The sequence below is a fragment of the Canis aureus genome, chromosome 22 (genome assembly GCF_053574225.1).
Source record: "Canis aureus isolate CA01 chromosome 22, VMU_Caureus_v.1.0, whole genome shotgun sequence".
NCBI classification, from domain to species: domain Eukaryota; kingdom Metazoa; phylum Chordata; class Mammalia; order Carnivora; family Canidae; genus Canis; species Canis aureus.
The window spans coordinates 19,876,793-19,895,983 of record NC_135632.1 but is presented as its reverse complement, the minus strand read 5'-3'; the positions used below and the strand labels follow the sequence as shown (position 1 = coordinate 19,895,983).

Genomic DNA, 19,191 nt, shown 5'->3' with positions numbered 1-19,191 from the left:
ACAATAGGTTCTGAGTATATTTTGATTTGTTTATTAGAAGAAATTACATCCCAAAATTGTAAAGAAAGAAACACACGGTTAAATACAATCAAAGGACGACGGAATGTAATTGTAAAAATGAAAATTAAAAAGGACTTAAGATGGGATCCCTGGGTGGCTCAGCTGTTTAGTGCCGGTCTTTGGCCCAGGGCATGGTCCTAGAGTCCCGGGATCCAGTCCCACATCGGGATCCCTGTGTGGAGCCTGCTTCTAACTCTGCCTGTGTCTCTGCCCCTCCCCCCCCCATGTGTGTGTGTCTCATGAATAAATAAATAAAATCTTAAAAAAAAAACAACTTAAGAGTGGATAAAATAAGAAATTGGTTGAAAAGGAAAAAAAATTGATATAATGAAGATCATGATTAAAAAAAAACTATGACTTCCATATAGCATTTTACCCTAGTGCTGGGGTTTTGCAGTTCTGATTGGTAAATTTGTTCTTAGCCAGATGTTCTTGTTGATCTTCTTGGGGAGGGGCCTGGTGCACTGATTCTCTGGTATCTTTGCCAGGTATAAGCAGTTCTGGATTGCTCTAGGTGGCTTTTGTTCCCTGAAGGCTTTCTGTGCGCTGTAGAGGATGAGAGTGAAAATGGTGGCCTCCCAATCTCCAGCCTAGAAACTCAAAGCTTGTGCCTCCCACTCTTCAGTGCTCCCTCAGGGGAAAGCAGTCCATTGCTCTTACCTCACTGGTCTCTGTTTGTACTCTGTGTTCACCCAGCAGTGACCAAACATGTCTATCTCAGGCACGTGGCCCCGTTTGAGTCTCCCAAGCTTTGCAGAAACCTGTGGTATGCACCCATCCTGCTCCTCCTGGGACATGGGAGAGGGAGGGGTCTCACTGTAGTTCTGCCACTTATTGGGCCCCTGCTCAGAGAATGGCTGCCCAACTGAGCCACAGTTTGAGGTTTATGGCAACCCCTAGCTGAAAGCCCACTCCTGGGTCCCCTGATTACAGCTGGCTTCCCCACTCTGACATCTGGTACTCTGCCACATTGAGGCACCCCCATTCTTTCTGTGACCATGGGGATCCTGAGACTACACTGTCCCACCTAGGATTCTGTCCTGTTTCACCACCTGAGCACCTTTGAGGCAGGGATGCCCTCACTGGAGCAGACTTGTAAAAGTTGTGATTTTGTATTCTACTGCTATATCACTTTCTGGTAGCTGGCTGAGAGGCGCTCCCATTCCCTGAGGTTTCTCTTTCCATATCAATTCGGATTCACTTTTCTGCACCTCCTACCTTGCAGAAAGTGGTCATTTTTCTATTTGTAGGACTGCAACAGTTCTTTTCTGAGATCTCTGGTTGAGTTCACAGGTATTCAGAATGATTTGATAGCTATTTAGCTGAATTCTCAGGACCAGACAAAACTAAGATCACCCTACTCCTCTGCCATCTTCCTCCCTCCTCCTCTATACTATTTTCTACAGTGGCTGCACCAATTTACATTTCCATCAACAAAGCACGAGGGTTCCCTTTTCTCCACATCCTTGCCAACACTTGCTATTTCTTGTCTTTTTGATAGTGTCCATTCTGACAAGTGTGAATTGATACCTTATCATGGCTTTGATTAGCATTTCCCTGAATAGTGACATTGAGCATCTTTTCATGTGTCTGTTGACTCTATGTTTTCCTTGGAAAAAATGTTTATTCAGGTCTCTGCCCATTTTTGGATTGTTTGATTTCTTGGTGTTATGTAAGTTCTTTCTAAATTTGCATATTAACCCCTTGTTGGATATATAAATTGCAAATGTCTTTTCCCATTTGGTGGATTGCCTTTTAGTTTACTTGATCGTTTCCCTGGCTGGGCATAAGCTTTTTGTGTGTGTATATGTGTGTATAGTCCCAGTAGTCCCACGTAGACAAATGTTGTTAAGGCTGATGTCTAAGAAATTACTGGCTCTATTTTCTTTTAGTAGTTATATAGTTTCAGGTCTCACATTTAGGTCTTTCTTTAAGTTTATTTTTGTCTATGATATAACAAGTGGTCCAGTTCATTCTTTTGGATATAGCTGTTCAGTTTTCCCAGTACCGTTTGTTGAAGAGACTGTCTTTTCCCCATTTATCATAGATTGATTTACCATATAAGTGAGAGCTTAGGGATCCCTGGGTGGCGCGGCGGTTTGGCGCCTGCCTTTGGCCCAGGGTGCGATCCTGGAGACCCGGGATCGAGTCCCACGTCGGGCTACCGGTGCATGGAGCCTGCTTCTCCCTCTGCCTATGTCTCTGCCTCTCTCTCTCTCTCTCTCTGTGTGACTATCATAAATAAATAAAAAATTAAAAAAAAATGAGAGCTTATTTTTATGCCAGTACTGTACTGTTTAGATTATTATAGCGTTGTAGTATAGTTTGAAATCTGGAATTTTGCCACCTCCAGCTTTGGTCTTTTGCAGTTCCATATGAATTTTAGGATGATTAGTTCTAGTATTGTGAAAGCTACTATTGGTATTTTGATAGGGATTGCATTGAAACTGTAGATTGCTTTGGGTAATATGGTCATTTTAACAATATTGATTTATCCAATCCATGGGCATGGGATATCTTTCCATTTGTTTGTGTCATCTTCAATTTCTTTTATCAGTGTTTTAGTTTTCAGGGTACTCATCTTTCACATCCTGCTAAATTTATTCTTGGGCATCGTATTTTTTGTAGTGCAGTTGTAAATGGAATTGTTTTCTTAATTTCATTGCTACTTCATTATTAGTATATAGAAATAGAGATTTCTATATGTTATTTTTGTATTCTACAACTTCACTGAATTCATTCTAATTTTTTTTTTTGGATTCTTTAGGATATTATATGTGTAGTATCATTTTATCTGCAAATCACGACCATTTCACTTCTTCCTTACCAATTTTGATGCCTTTTATTTCTTGTCTGATTGCTACAGCTAGTACTTTCAGAATTATATTGAATAAAAGTAAGGTAGAGATCTTTGACTTGTTCCTGATCTTAGAGGAAAAGCTCGCAGTTTTTTACCATTGAGTATGATGGTAGCCATGGGTTTTTCTTATATAGCTTTTATTATTTGAGGTATGGTCCCTCTAAACTCATTTTCTTGAGAGTTTGTATTATGAACAGTTGTTGAATTCTGTCAAATGCCTTTTCAGCATCTGTTGAGATGATCATCTGATTTTTATCCTCTATTTTGTTAAAACGGTGTATCATGTTAATTGGCTTTGTGCATATTGAATGTTTGTTTGTTCCCAGAATAAATCTCACTTGATTGTGGTGAATGATTCTGTTAATGTATTTTTAAATGAGGTCTCCAAATATTTTGTTGAGAATTTTTCATCTATGTTGATCCGAGATATTGGCCTGTAGTTTTCTTTTTTTTGTGAAGCCTTTGTCTAGTTTTGATATGAGGGTGATGCTGGCTATAGAAAAGGTATTTAGAAGCTTTCCTCTTTTTGGGGGGAGGGGAGTACTTTGTGGAGAATAGGTATTGATTCTTCAAATGTTTGGTAGAATTCACGTGTCAGTCCATTTGGTCCTGGACTTCTCTGTTTGTTGGGAGTTTATTGGTTATCAGTTGTTTTGTTATTAGTAATTGATCTGTTCAGATTTTCATTTTCTTCCTGATTCAGTTTTTAAAGATTGTGTTTTTAGGAATTTACCCATGTTTTTCTAGGTTGTCCAGTTTGTTGGCACGTAATTTTTCCTAGTAGTCTCTTAAAATCCTTTGTATTTCCATGGCATGGGTTGTTACTTATTTCTGATTTTATTTCTTTGGGTCCTCTTTTTCTTTTTCCTTGATGACTCTGCTTAAAGTTACCTATTTGTTTATCTGTTCAAAGAATGAGCTCTTGATTTCATTGATCTTTTCAATTTTTTTAAAAGATTATTTTCAAATTTTTCCATTTATTTCTGTCTGATCTTTGTCATTTTTTTTTCCTTCTCTAACCTTGGGCTTTGTTCATTTTTATTTTTTTAAGACCCTTTATGTGTAAGGTTAGAGTGTTTGAGATTTTTTGTTTCTGAGACAGAATGGTATCCCTATAAATTTCCCTCTTAGAATTGCTTTTGCTATGTCCCAAAGATTTTGGACCATTGTATTTTCAGTTTTCTTAATGTATTTTTTGATTTTCTGTTTGTTGTTGTTGACCCATTGGTTGTTTAGTAGCATGTTGTTTAGCCTCCATGTATTTGTGAATTTTTTCTTCCTTCTTCCTTTTTTTTTTTTTTTTTAAGATTTTATTTATTTATTAGCAACACAGAGAGAGAGAGAGGCAGAGAGACACAGGCAGAAGGAGAAGCAGGCTCCATGCAGGGAGCCTGACGTGGGACTCGATCCTGGGTCTTCAGGATCACACCCTGGGCTGCAGGCGGCGCCAAACTGCTGTGCCACCGGGGCTGCCCTTTTTTCTTCTCTTCTCCTCTTCTCTCCTCTCTTCTCCTCTCATCTCTCTCCTCCTCTCTCCTCTCTTCTCTTCTCTCCTCTCTTCTCTCTTCTCCTCTCTTCTCTCTTATCCTCTCCCCTCTCCCCTCTCTCCTCTCCTTTCCTTTTCTTCCTGGTAATTGATTGCTAGTTTCATACTGTGGTGGTTGGAAAAGATGAATGATATTTCAATCTTGTTCATTCTTAAAAATGTTCCATGTGGGGGCAGCCCAGGTAGCTCAGCGGTTTAGTGCCGCCTTCATCCCAGGGCGTGATCCTGGAGACCCGGGATCGAGTCCCCCACCGCAGGCTCCCTGCATGGAGCCTGCTTCTCCCTCTGCCTGTGTCTCTGCCTCTCTCTCTCTCTGTGACTATCATAAAAAAAAAAAAAAAAAAAAAAAAAGCTGTGTTACCTACTTTTATATTCTGGTTTCTTTCATTTTATCCCCCCCCTCAAACTTTTGAGTTTATAGTTTATTACATATATTTTATTACATTTCTTTCATTTGTGATATTGTAATTAAGTCCATTATAGAGAACATAGTCAAATAGCCACATCTAACTGCAGGGGAAGGCTGGGAAATGTAGCCATTTGCCCATCATTTGTGGTACAGTAATAGAAATGGAAGTTGGATTTTAGATGGATACTTAGCAGTCTCTGCTACACTCTTAATGCTTTAAAAATAAAAGCAAGTAATATGTATATAGGAAAACTTTAATTACAGAAACATGTAAAATGAAATGTACATCTTTTTCTTTCTCCTTTCTTCATATCAGCCTTCTTTCCCAGATGTAAACGCCATTAAGTTTTGTGTTTTTCAAAAAAAAAATTATTACATTCCAAATAATATATCCATATACTTAACTTCTAACTCAAAAAATTGTATTATATACGCTTTCACATTTTGCTCTTTTTCACTTTCTTTCCCTACCTGGTAATACAGATTTACTTCATTTATTGTAATGATGGTATAGTATTTGTTTTATGGATGGAACATTGCCCTGCTGATAGGCATTTAGATCCTCTAAGTTTTGCTTTTACAAGCAGTGCTGCAATAAACATCTGTGTGTATATTAGTATATTTTTGTGAGTATATCCAGTGGATTGGAGCCCAGCAATGGAATTTGGTCAATCAATATGAATATTTAAAATTTTTGAAAAAAAGTTTTCTGGATAGTCAAGCTTCTAAGTCCAGAACTCCACATATCCTCCAAAAACTGTATAGGTCAATAAGAACAACAATTAAAATTGTCATTTTCTTGGCTTCAGTTTCTAGTAGGTCTGTTTCTTGCATTCCTACTTACAAGTCTCTGTGGAGAATTGGAGTGTTGAGAAATTGCACAGATAAAAGAGAAAGGAATTTGCTAGAATTGCTTTCAGGAAGAGGAAGTCGCCGTTAAGTGAAAATAGTGGAAAAGAGTCCTTTTGAGTCACAGCAGTGACTTCAGGGAAGGGACTTAAACATATAGAAATCAAGAAAGCAGTCATGGAACGGCATTGCTTCTGGGGAAGACCTATTAGAAGGGAGATCATCTTTGAAAATTGTGAAGTGAAGGAAAAATGAAGCAAGGTAGCTTGATATGTCTACAAGATAAAAACAATAAATTTTGAAGGTGGTATTACCCCTTTGCTTGTCCTTTCCAAAAATCAAGATGTGCATTAACTAAATGGCACTTTGCTGTACCGACAGACAACGGGAGCTCTTGAGCTGGGAGTCATGTTTGTCATCTCACTGCCAACTTGGAGCACAAAATGCACAGATACAAGTCGTTTATATAAAGCTTATTAAAATAAAAAGTAAGAATAAAAAACTTCAATTGAGAAAACACCCTTTGCTATAAAGTCAGTCATGAAGTAGATGATCATACTGCAGTCTGAATTCAGTACCTTCAAGTAAGTATTTGAGGTTATAAAAATCAGAAATTTAGAAACTCATGACAAAAGCACATGAAATAGAAGTAAAGTTAGAGCTGATTGAATTAAAATAGGGGGGTAAAATTGTTTATCAGAAATGAAGATAGAAGATGTTTTAAGGAGAATTCACTTGAATGAAATTTAATAAGGAACATTGAAGAAAAGTGAGAAAACCAGGAAATTTAAGATAAAAGGGTAAAAAAATGACTTAAGTAGATAAGCAAAGAGTGAATTTACATGTAATTGGAGTGTCTGAAGAAGAAAAACCAAACTTGTATTAATATTTAAAACTGTGTTCTAAGAAAACACATATAAAATAAGACCTAGAGTTAAATAATGAAAAAGCCATTTCCCAGAACACCTGGGAAGATTAACCTAGAATGATCAAAGCTGAGTAAATATTGACTCTTAGATTTTTAAAATAAAAAAAATCTATTTGATTTTTAAATGACTATTAGATTTTTAAAATAAAATCTTCAGGACTTGGAGGCAAAAACTTTCTATAATTTACAAAGATGAGAGACTGAATAGCATCAAATTTCTCAAAAGTAACACATAAAACAGGGCAACAATGGAAAAGTACTTTCAGGAGACTCGAGATTATGAGACTAAGGATTTTATATCTGGCCAAGCTGATGTATTAAGTATTATACTAAAGAAAACCAGTATTAAGTGTTAATACTTAAGTATTAATTAGGTATTCAGACTAAAGAAAACCAGTTTTAACTATGAGACAACTGAGGGAATACTGTGTTCCCAGGCTTTTTTTTTTTTTTTTTTTTTTTTTTGAGGAATCTTCTAGCAGATGAACAAGCAAGAGATGACTAGAGAAACTTCAATGAAAGGATTGATGGTGCTTATTTAATAATAATTCTAAGACTAAAACAGAGCTGGAAATGAGGGTGGAAGACCCTGTATAAATGCTATGTTTTTAGTTGCAGAAAAAATGCAACTGAAAAAATGGGAGGAGAAGGAAGAGAAAGAGTAGTAGAATAAGTTCACTGGTGTGAGTCAACAGATATTATTACAAATAGTTTTATTAACCCAGTTAATAAAACGACAAATAAATAGATGAAGGCTTATTAAATAGGTATAATTATAAAAGTACACACTAGATAAAAATAGAAACTTAGTAAATAACAACATAAACACACAAACAGTAAAATAACATGGTTCACAAGGAGTAATTATAAAGAGTAAAAAACCAAATGTCTTTTATGTGAATAATTATGAATGGCTTAGCTTATTAAACTCCCGTTATCTCCTTTATTAAAAGAAAAAGAGGTTTAATTTGCCTCATAAAGCAAGACCAAGTGCTTTCCGAAGTCATTCAGGAAAGTTAAAAATAAGGGATGGGCAAAAGGTATACCAGAGAATGGAAACAATGTAGTGTTTGTGATCCTAACATCGGATGACATAAAGTATTGATTATGGCAAGTAAAGACATTTTCATTTGCTAAAAGCCACAATTCATAATGATGATAAAAAAAAAAAAAAAAAGAATCCGTGTCCCTAGGGCACCTGGCTGGCTCAGTCAGTTAAGCATCTGCCTTCGGCTCAGGTCATGATCTCAGGGTCCTGGGATCGACCCCCACATCAAGCTCTCTGCTTACGGGGAGTCTGCTTCTCTCTCCCCACCCTGCTTGTGCTCTCTCTCAAGTAAATAAATCTTTTTTTTTTTTTTTTTTAGATTTTATTTATTTATTCATGAGAGGCACACAGAAAGAGGCAGAGAGAAAAGCAGGCTCCCACACATCCCACAAATATTTAACGTAAACACACAATTAAGACAAGTCAAGGGGATCCCTGGGTGGCGCAGCGGTTTAGCGCCTGCCTTTGGCCCAGGGTGTGATCCTGGAGACCCGGGATGGAGTCCCACATCGGGCTCCCTGCATGGACCCTGCTTCTCCCTCTGCCTGTGTCTCTGCCTCTCTACATATATATCTATCATGAATAAATAAATAAAATCTTAAAAAAAAAAATGACAAGTCAAATGGCCAAAAAAGAAAAAAAAAAAATCTAAGAGATCTCAGTCACACTAATGGGTAGATCTTCTAGATGTATTTCAGACTTTACAACCTTGTACTAGGCATTAAATCATCCCTTCCAGTATGCATGGAACATTCACAAAAAGATGATTACATATTAGGTCAGAAAGAGAGCATTGGTAAATTCCATAAAACAAAAATATCACAAACAACACTGATTGAAGCAATCAATTTATAGCCACAGAAACAAAAGCACTGTTTCATTTGAAAATCTATTCTTGACTGAAAGGAGAAAATATAAGTCCAAATGACAGAACTCTTAAAAAAAAATTACATATTAAAATCTGCGGAATACTTTCAAAACAATGAGCAAAGGAAAATATATGGCTTTAAGTGCTTAGTAAAAATGAAAGAAGGAGAATGAACTAAATTCCCTGCTCAAGAAGCCAGGAGGGAAAAAACAACAAAAACAAAACATTTTGGGCAGCCTGGGTGGCTTAGTGGTTTAGTGCCACCTTCAGCCCAGGGCATGATCCTGGAGACCCAGGATCGAGTCCCACATCAGGCTCCTTGTATGGAGCCTGCTTCTCCCTCTGCCTTTGTCTCTGCCTCTCTCTCTCTGTCTCTATGAATAAATAAATAAAATTAAAAAATATTTTGAAAGAAATCACAAAGGATTTGAGAAGGATAAAAGCAGGAATTTCATGATTTAGGAAATTTCATATGGATATGAAATTCATATTTCATACAAATATGAAAAGAAGGAATAGCCGTAGAGATATAAACTTAAAAATCATATGAGATAAACTAGATAAATTTGTTTGGAAAACAACATTTTACCAGAAATTGACCCCATTAGAAGTAAAAAGCTTAGGTGGACTAAAATCCATTGAAGGAATTACTTCGCAGAGAAAGTGTATGACCCAGATAGTTTCATTTGGGAATTCCATGAAACATTAAAAAACCAGAGTCATAGTGCTACACGTATTGTTTAAGAGCATAGACAGTTAAAACAAAACAAAAAACCCAAAAACCCAAAAAACCAAAACAGAAAACCTTCCTCTCTCCCAATTCTTTTTATGAAGCAAGTATGACATTAATATCTGGATCTGATAAAGACAACTTAAAAAGACTTCAGATCAGTATCACTTATCAGTATTGGCATTACAACACCAAGTAACTGTTAGCTAGTCGACTCCAACACTATATTAAAATTATACACCATGACCAAGTGGGATTTACTGTAGGAATTCAAGGTCCTAGGACATCTAGCAATGTATTTTATTAATAGATAGAAGGGAGAGAAATCATACGATCATTTATATAGATGCTAAGAAAAGCTTTTAAGAAAGTACACCTGTTCCTAATAGGAGCACTCAGGCAAATAGGAATTGATGGGTACTTTAAAAAAGTTTTTTTAAATTTAAATTCTAGTTAATAATCCAGTATCTTAATAAAGAAAAACCTAGTTCCACTAAGATCAGGAACAAGACAAGGAGGCCTACTGTTTACACTATTAATATTTCCTTAGAGATACTAGCCAATGCAATTAGACAAGAAGGAGATCAACTAAAGGCAAAAGCCCTGAAAACGAAGTTAAACTGTTTGTATCTGATACAGTGTAGTATGAAATGCTAGAGAGTGGTGAAACAAACAATAAGGAATAAGATATAAAATTAACATAGAAACTGTCATAAACACAATAACCCATTATATTATGGTAACAAACAAAGAAGATAAAATATTTAGTAACACCTTATGGGATGAATTTAAAAACTTATGAAAAAAAAGAAAGGTTTGAATAAATGAAGAGGTATTGTCTATTCTGGTTATTGGGTTAATATCATAAAAACTCTTCCTGAGTTAATTTGTAAATTTAAAGCAATCTCAAAAAAATTTTTAAAAGATTTTATTTATTTGACAGAGCACAAGCAGGGGTAGTGGCAGGCAGAGGGACAGGGATGGGGAGAAGCAGGCTCCCGCAGAGCAGGGAGCCTGATGCGGGACTTGATTGCAGGACCTAGGATCATGACCTGAGCCAAAGACTGACACTTAACCAACTGAGCCACCCAGGTGCCCCTCAAAGAAAATTTTTACGATACTGCTAGACAAGTTTATACAAAGGTTCTTAGAGATTAATCTCAAATTGTTTTTAAACTAGCTTGATTTCAAAAGAAGACTAAAGATTCCCTTAAGTTTAAGAAAAATATGTTCATATGGAAAAATAAAAGTGCAAGAATAACTAGCAATGTACTACAAAAGAAAGACTATGCCATATCCTACAATAAAGCATACTATAGTTAAAATAGTGTGGTGCTATTCCACAAACAGACCAGTGGGATAGAATAGAAAAGCTAGAAGTAGATACATGTATATATAGAATATAGGTAACACGGAAAAGGTTTTACCTCAAATTCTAGGGGTGAAGATAACTTTTAATTTATTTACTATTTATTTATTTATGATTTTATTTATTTATTCATGAGAGACACACACACACAGAGAGGCAGAGACACAGGCAGAGGGAGAAGCAGGCTCCATGCAGGGAGCCCAATGTGGGATTTAATCCCAAGTCTCCAGGATCACGCCCTGGGCTGAAGGCGGTGCTAAACTGCTGAGCTACCCGGGCTGCCCAAAGATAGCTTTTTTTTTTAATAAATGGTGGACAACTGGATAGCTAGCTGGTTAGTACTTTACACAAAAATGAACCACAGTTAGACCAGAGAACTAGATATAGTAAGTAAAATCCATGTAAACACTAAAAGTGTAGATGAATTTCCCTAACTTCAGGGGAAGGTAATGAAGATTTTGGATAGAACTCAAAATCCAGTTTCAGTTTTTAAAAAAATTGGTAAATTTGACTAGGTCAAATGTTTAAAAATCCCATTCTGCATAGCAAAAATTTATAAAGAAAGTCAAAAGCAACAAAGTGGAAGGACATATTTGCAATGTAGATCCCAAATGAGATTAATATCTCTAATATGTTTTTTAAAAACTCTTAAAATTTGAAATAAAGACCAAAATTGATAGAAAAACAAGCAAAACCATGGGTAGCTCACAAAAATATATATAAAATGGACCTTAAACATTTGGAAAGATTTTCAAATGTTTTCATTTGAAAACATTTTCATTGTTTTCATTTTCATTATGTTAGGAATGCAAGATAAATTATACTGAGTCATCATTTCTCATCTATCAGATTGGCAAAAAATACAAAACTTGAAAACATTTTCCATTGGTAAGTCTAGCAAAGCAAACTCATAAATTGCTGGGAAGGGCATATGGTAATTTCTAAGACTAAGTGGATATTTACATGTGAACCCAGCAGTCCCCTTTTCAGGTATTCACACTGAAGATACACTTTTCGTCATCCAAAATTATAGACGTACAAGGTTGTGTTACTTGCAGTTGCAAAATATTCTAGGCAACCTGAACTTAAAATAATGTAAGCAAAGCATAGATTACTTGAGTAAACTTTGGTACATCCACACAGTAGAGTACTAGACAGGAAAAAAAGTGGGCGTGATGTCTGTGAACTGATAGGGAGTGATTCTTGAGAAAGATTAAGAAACCTGAAGTGCTAAAGAGTACCAGTAGTAGGGTTACTTTCCTTCTTACAAGTGGGAATTAGAAAGGTATACATGTATCTGTTCATTTCTGTAATACACCCATGAGAGAGAAAATGAGATTAATGACAGGGTGGGTGGAATTAGGGTAGAAGGGATGGGGAGTGGTATTAAACTATGTTGAGTTTATATATTAAAAAAAAAAAATAAAATAAATCAAGTCTGAGGGAAAACCTTTAAGATGAAATAAAAACAAATGAACCTGCATTTCAAATGAATAACTTTTGAACATGATATTTTGACTATATACCTTTAGTCTAGCAACAAATAGTTGTAAAGCAATACTGAATTTTAGTGTTTTTGTTTTTGTTTTTGCAGTCAAATAGGGGTGTGTGTGTGTGTGTGTGTGTGTGTGTGTCTATGTGTATGTATCTGTGGTTTTCTTAACTCTGCTCTCTGAAGGAATCTGAGCCTTTTGGAGAAATGGCCGATTCTGGGCTTGGGCCAAGAAAAAGTATAAGATGAGCTTGAAAGTAATATAATTCCAGAATGTAATGTAGTACTCAAAGAGCGATGGAGAAACATCAGAGTGGCACAAGAGCCCTCTTGAATGAGCTCTTACTGGCAACTCTGGGGCAATTTAAACATAAAATAATGGTGGTAAAGAATATAATCCATATAATAAAACAAGAATTGCTAAGTTCATACTTGTGAATGATGTAAAGAAATGGGAAAGGCAGAGACTTTTCTGACAGCAGAATGCTAGCTAATGGGGTGAGGGAAGTCTCCATTCAGCAGCTATCGTGACAATAATTGGGTCAGGCAAGAATTATGAATGCTAAAGTAGTGGGTAAAAGTTCGATGAATAGAATTTTTACATACTCTCTAAGTATTTTCCCATAGTATACTTATTAAAAATGGAAAAATGGTAATTTTACAGGGAAGAAACCTGGCATATATCACCACCATTAATGGCCAAATTGACATCATGTATCTTTTTTTTTTTTTTTAAACCACAACACCGGGCTCGAACCCACCATCCTGAGATCAACACCTGAGCTGAGATCAAGAGTTGGACACTTAAGTGACTGAGCCACCCAGGAGCCTCCATTATGTGCCTTTTGATAGGATTTACTGAGAGGGTCACTTCTGTGATACTATGCCAAAAATACCCTGAAATTAAATATGAAGAAACATTAAACCCAAACAAGGCAAATAACTAAATGACCTGTCTGGTCTTCAAAGATGTCATGATCATGAAGAAAGGGACTGTGGGGGGAAATTAAAGGAGGCTAAGAGATGTGACTGCCAAAAGCACATGGTGCTCTTGGGTTAGATTCTAGAACCAGATTTTTGTTGCTATAAAGGGTATTGAATAAATGGCAAAATTTGAATAAGGTTTTATAGTAGTATTAGTTTCCTGATTTTGATAATCTCACTGTAGTTAGAATGCCCTTGTTCTTAGGCGGTATATACTGAGGTACTTAGCAGTAAAGAGGCATCGTTTTTGTAACTTACTCTCAAACAATTTAGGAGAAAAATTGTGTGTATATACATACATATGTAGAAAGAGAATATATATTTAGTCACAGGTATATGGAGAGGAGAGAGAAAGGGGAGGTGGGTACAGAGAGGGAACCATAAAGCATATATAGTAAAATGTTAAATGGAGAATCTGGCTGAAGGATATATACTCCCCCCACTATTCTGGAAATTTTTATGTACGTTTGAAATGATTTAAAAATAAAGTTATGTGAGTAAAAAATATTGGGAAATTCAAATGGAACCTTTAAAAAGGCTGTACTGGTTTATCCTCCCCAGCTGTGTGCAGGAAGATTTTCCCCTCCCGCAGGGTGGTGGTGCTGCCATTCCAGTTGTCCTGCATCCTTGAAGAACCTGTGGTGAGGTGGGGGCTCTCCAGCTCTGTCATTCTGTAATGGAAATGCCTGGAATTCTGTAATATAGTTGTATCTGGTTCCTTATCATTTTGAGCTCTGGTGTAAATTTATCCCTACAGGTTGTTGATGAGCGAGAATTTTTTGAGATCATGCCCAATTATGCCAAGAACATCATTGTTGGTTTTGCAAGAATGAATGGGAGGACTGTTGGAATTGTTGGCAACCAACCTAAGGTGGCTTCAGGTAGGTGGGAGAAGCTCTCACAAACCTTGGGCGGCGGTTGGGGGCGAGGGCTGCCTGGGTTCATGGTGTCTCCCTTCTGCCTTTTCCTCAGATGAGCCCTCCATTGGCCAGAGAAGAAACTCAGATGTTGCTGTAAAAGCTCTTTTCTCTTTTAATGTTTATATCTCAAACAGCTTCTTTTGTACTTTAATTGTTTAAGGGTTTATAGATAACTTTCCTCAAGTTAAGAAGTTCTTTACTTTTTCAGATGGCTGCTTTCTTTCTCCCCCTAGTTAGATTTATGTCTCACACACTAAAACTATGAGCTCCATGAGGGCAGGGGTGTTGATATTTTAGTCATCATTTTATTTCCAGTGTCAGGTACACAGTTGGTGGGTGATGAGTTAACAGGATCTTCCTGTGTCTGTTTCCCACAGCCTTCTGGTGGTATGGCCAGAGCTGAGCCACGGCCAGCCAGGTCATGGGGACTTGGCCATGGCTGTGCTCTGGGTGCTGTTGGAAGTCTGGCATGAGAATGGTAGACACTGCTTTCCTCCTATTTTCCTTCTTAGGTTTATTTGGAATCCCTGTGTAGGAAAATTGTGCCCTCCCTACAGGCCCAGCCTCATCTTTTATTTCTGTCATGGCAATTTTACCTTGTCTTTAGAAAAGCTTTTTTTTTTTTTTAAACAACATTTTTTATCATGGTAAAAAATATATGTACATATAATGTAAAGTTTGCTGTTTTAACAACTTTTTTAAAGTATATAATGTAGTGGCATTAATTACATTCACACTGTGCAGTCCTTACCACTGTATTCTAGAAATTCTTCAAGTAGAAAAAGACTCCCTTTCTACCTAACCCTTAGACCTTGATGATCTAAATCTACTCTCTACAAATTTACCCATTCTAGATATCCCTTGAAAGTGGAATCATGTAGTAGTAGTCTTTTTGTGTCAAATTTATTTTACTTAGCATAATGTTTTCAAGGTTCATCTATGTTGTAGCATGTAACAGAACTTTATAACTTTTTATGGCTAAGTGATATTCCATTGTAGGTATATGCCACATTTTGTTTAACCATTCTTTTTTTTTTTTTTTTTAAGTTTTTTTTTTTTTATTTATTTATGATAGTCATACAGAGAGAGAGAGAGAAAGGCAGAGACACAGGCAGAGGGAGAAGCAGGCTCCATGCACCGAGAGCCCGACGTGGGATTCATTCCCAGGTCTCCAGGATCGCGCCCTGGGCCAAAGGCAGGCGCCAAACCGCTGCGCCACCCAGGGATCCCCTCTTTTTTTTTTTTTTTTATAATTTATTTTTTATTGGTGTTCAATTTACCAACATACAGAATAACACCCAGTGCTCATCCCGTCAAGTGCCCCCTCTCAGTGCCCGTCACTCATTCACCCCCATCCCTGCCCTCCTCCCCTTCCACCACCCCTAGTTCGTTTCCTAGAGTTAGGAGTCTTTATGTTCTGTCTCCCTTTCTGATATTTCCTACCCATTTCTTCTCCCTTCCCTTCTATTCCCTTTCACTATTATTTATATTCCCCAAATGAATGAGAACATATAATGTTTGTCCTTCTCTGATTGACTTACTTCACTCAGCATAATAACCTCCAGATCCATCCACATTGAAGCAAAAGGTGGGTATTTGTTGTTTCCAATGTCTGAGTAATATTCCATTGTATACATAAACCACATCTTCTTTATCCATTCATCTTTCGATGGACACTGAAGCTCCTTCCACAGTTTGGCTATTGTGGACATTGCTGCTATAAACATCGGGGTGCAGGTGTCCCGGCATTTCATTGCATCTGTATCTTTGGGGTAAATCCCCAACAGTGCAATTGCTGGGTCATAGGGCAGGTCTATTTTTAACTCTTTGAGGAACCTCCACACAGTTTTCCAGAGTGGCTGCACCAGTTCACATTCCCACCAACAGTGTAAGAGGGTTCTCTTTTCTCCGCATCCTCTCCAACATTTGTGGTTTCCTGCCTTGTTAATTTTCCCCATTTTCACTGGGTGAGGTGGTGTCTCATTGTGGTTTTGATTTGTATTTCCCTGATGGCAAGTGATGCAGAGCATTTTCTCATGTGCATGTTGGCCATGTCTATGTCTTCCTCTGTGAGAGTTCTCTTCATGTCTTTTGCCCATTTCATGATTGGATTGTTTGTTTCTTTGGTGTTGAGTTTAAGAAGTTCTTTATAGATCTTGGAAACTAGCCCTTTATCTGATATGTATTTGCAAATATCTTCTCCCATTCTGTAGGTTGTCTTTGAGTTTTGTTGACTGTATCCTTTGCTGTGCAAAAGCTTCTTATCTTGATTAAGTCCCAATAGTTCATTTTTGCTTTTGTTTCTTTTGCCTTTGTGGATGTATCTTTCAAGAAGTTACTGTGGCCGAGTTCAAAAAGGGTATTGCCTGTGTTCTCCTCTAGGATTTTGATGGAATCTTGTCTCACATTTAGATCTTTCATCCATTTTGAATTTATCTTTGTGTATGGTGAAAGAGAGTGGTCTAGTTTCATTCTTCTGCATGTGGATGTCCAATGTTCCCAGCACCATTTATTGAAGAGACTGTCTTTCTTGCAGTGGATAGTCTTTCCTCCTTTATCGAATATTAGTTGGCCATAAAGTTCAGGGTCCACTTCTGGGTTCTCTATTCTGTTCCATTGATCTATGTGTCTGTTTTTGTGCCAGTACCACACTGTCTTGATGACCACAGCTTTGTAGTACAAGCTGAAATCTGGCATTGTGATGCCCCCAGATATGGTTTTCTTTTTTAAAATTCCCCTGGCTATTCGGGGTCTTTTCTGATTCCACACAAATCTTAAAATAATTTGTTCTAACTCTCTGAAGAAAGTCCATGGTATTTTGATAGGGATTGCATTAAACGTGTAAATTGCCCTGGGTAACATTGACATTTTCACAATATTAATTCTGCCAATCCATGAGCATGGAATATTTTTCCATCTCTTTGTGTCTTCCTCAATTTCTTTCAGAAGTGTTCTATAGTTTTGAGGGTATAGATCCTTTACCTCTTTGGTGAGGTTTATTCCTAGGTATCTTATGCTTTTGGGTGCAATTGTAAATGGGATTGACTGCTTAATTTCTCTTTCTTCAGTCTCATTGTTAGTGTATAGAAATGCCATTGATTTCTGGGCATTGATTTTGTATCCTGCCACGCTGCCAAATTGCTGTATGAGTTCTAGCAATCTTGGGGTGGAGGCTTTTGGGTTTTCTATGTGGAATATCATGTCATCGGCGAAGAGGGAGAGTTTGACTTCTTCTTTGCCAATTTGAATGCCTTTAATGTCTTTTTGTTGTCTGATTGCTGAGGCTAGGACTTCCAGTACTATGTTGAATAGCAGTGGTAAGAGTGGACATCCCTGTCTTGTTCCTGATCTTAGGGGAAAGGCTCCCAGTGCTTCCCCATTGAGAATGATATTTACTGTGGGCTTTTCGTAGATGGCTTTTAAGATGTCGAGGAATGTTCCCTGTATCCCTACACTCTGAAGAGTTTTGATCAGGAATGGATGCTGTATTTTGTCAAATGCTTTCTCTGCATCTAATGAGAGGATCATATGGTTCTTGGTTTTTCTCTTGCTGATATGATGAATCACATTGCTTGTTTTACGAGTGTTGAACCAGCCTTGTGTCCCGGGAATAAATCCTACTTGGTCGTGGTGAATAATTTTCTTAATGTACTGTTGGATCCTATTGGCTAGTATGTTGTTGAGAATTTTTGCATCCATGTTCATGAGGGATCTTGGTCTGTAATTCTCCTTTTTGGTGGGGTCTTTGTCTGGTTTTGGAATTAAGGTGATGCTGGCCTCATAGAACGAATTTGGAAGTACTCCATCTCTTTCTATCTTTCCAAACAGCTTTAGTAGAATAGGTATGGTTTCTTCTTTAAACGTTTTTTTTTTTTTTTTTCTTTTTCTTTAAACGTTTGATCGAATTTCCCTGGGAAGCCATTTGGCCCTGGACTTTTGTGTCTTGGGAGGTTTTTGATGACTGCTTCAATTTCCTCCCTGGTTATTGGTCTGTTCAGGTTTTCTATTTCTTCCTGTTCCAGTTTTGGTAGTTTGTGGCTTTCCAGGAAAGCGTCCATTTCTTCTAGATTGCCTAATTTATTGGCATATAGCTGTTCATAATATGTTTTTAAAATCGTTTGTATTTCCTTGGTGTTGGTAGTGATCTCTCCTTTCTCATTCATGATTTTATTAATTTGAGTCTTCTCTCTCTTCTTTTTAATAAGGCTGGCTAATGGTTTATCTATCTTATTAATTCTTTCAAAGAACCAACTCCTGGTTTTGTTGATCTGTTCCACAGTTCTTCTGGTCTCGATTTCGTTGAGTTCTGCTCGAATCTTAATTAACTCTCTTCTTCTGCTGGGTGTAGGATCTGTCTGCTGTTTTTTCTCTAGCTCCTTTAGGTGTAAGGTTAGCTTTTGTATTTGAGTTCTTTCCAGTTTTTGAATGGATGCTTGTATTGCGATGTATTTCCCCCTCAGGACTGCTTTTGCTGCATCCCAAAGATTTTGAACGGTTGTATCTTCATTCTCATTAGTTTCCATGAATCTTTTTAATTCTTCCTTAATTTCCTGGTTGACCCTTTCATCTTTTAGCAGGATGGTCCTTAACCTCCACGTGTTTGAAGTCCTTCCAAACTTCTTGTTGTGATTTAGTTCTAATTTCAAGGCATTATGGTCTGAGAATATGCAGGGGACGATCCCAATCTTTTGGTATTGGTTCAGACCCGATTTGTGACCCAGTATGTGGTCTATTCTGGAGAAAGTTCCATGTGCACTTGAGAAGAATGTGTATTCAGTTGAGTTTGGATGTAAAGTTCTGTAGATATCTGTGAAATCCATCTGGTCCAGAGTATCATTTAATGCTCTCGTTTCTTTGGAGATGTTGTGCTTAGAAGACCTATCGAGTTAGAAAGAGCTACATTGAAGTCATCAAGTATACGTGTATTATTATCTAAGTATTTCTTCATTTTGGTTATTAATTAATTTAAATATTTGGGAGCTCCCACATTCGGGGCATATATATTGAGGATTGTTAAGTTCTTTTGTTGGATAGATCCTTTAAGTATGATATAGTGTCCCTCTTCATCACTCACTACAGTCTTCGGGGTAAATTTTAGTTTATTTGATATAAGGATGGCTACCCCTCC

The 19,191-nt window shown here is 37.1% G+C and overlaps 1 protein-coding gene across 1 annotated transcript in view; it reads left to right on the top strand.

Annotated features, from left to right (window-relative positions):
* The window catches only part of PCCB (propionyl-CoA carboxylase subunit beta), a 101,710-nt gene that overhangs the window by 66,023 nt on the left and 16,496 nt on the right, over window positions 1-19,191 (top strand). The window contains exon 10 of the mRNA XM_077865027.1: window positions 13,901-14,024. Within this exon, the coding sequence (XP_077721153.1) occupies window positions 13,901-14,024 (124 nt within the window). The remainder of the gene's footprint in view (window positions 1-13,900; window positions 14,025-19,191) is intronic.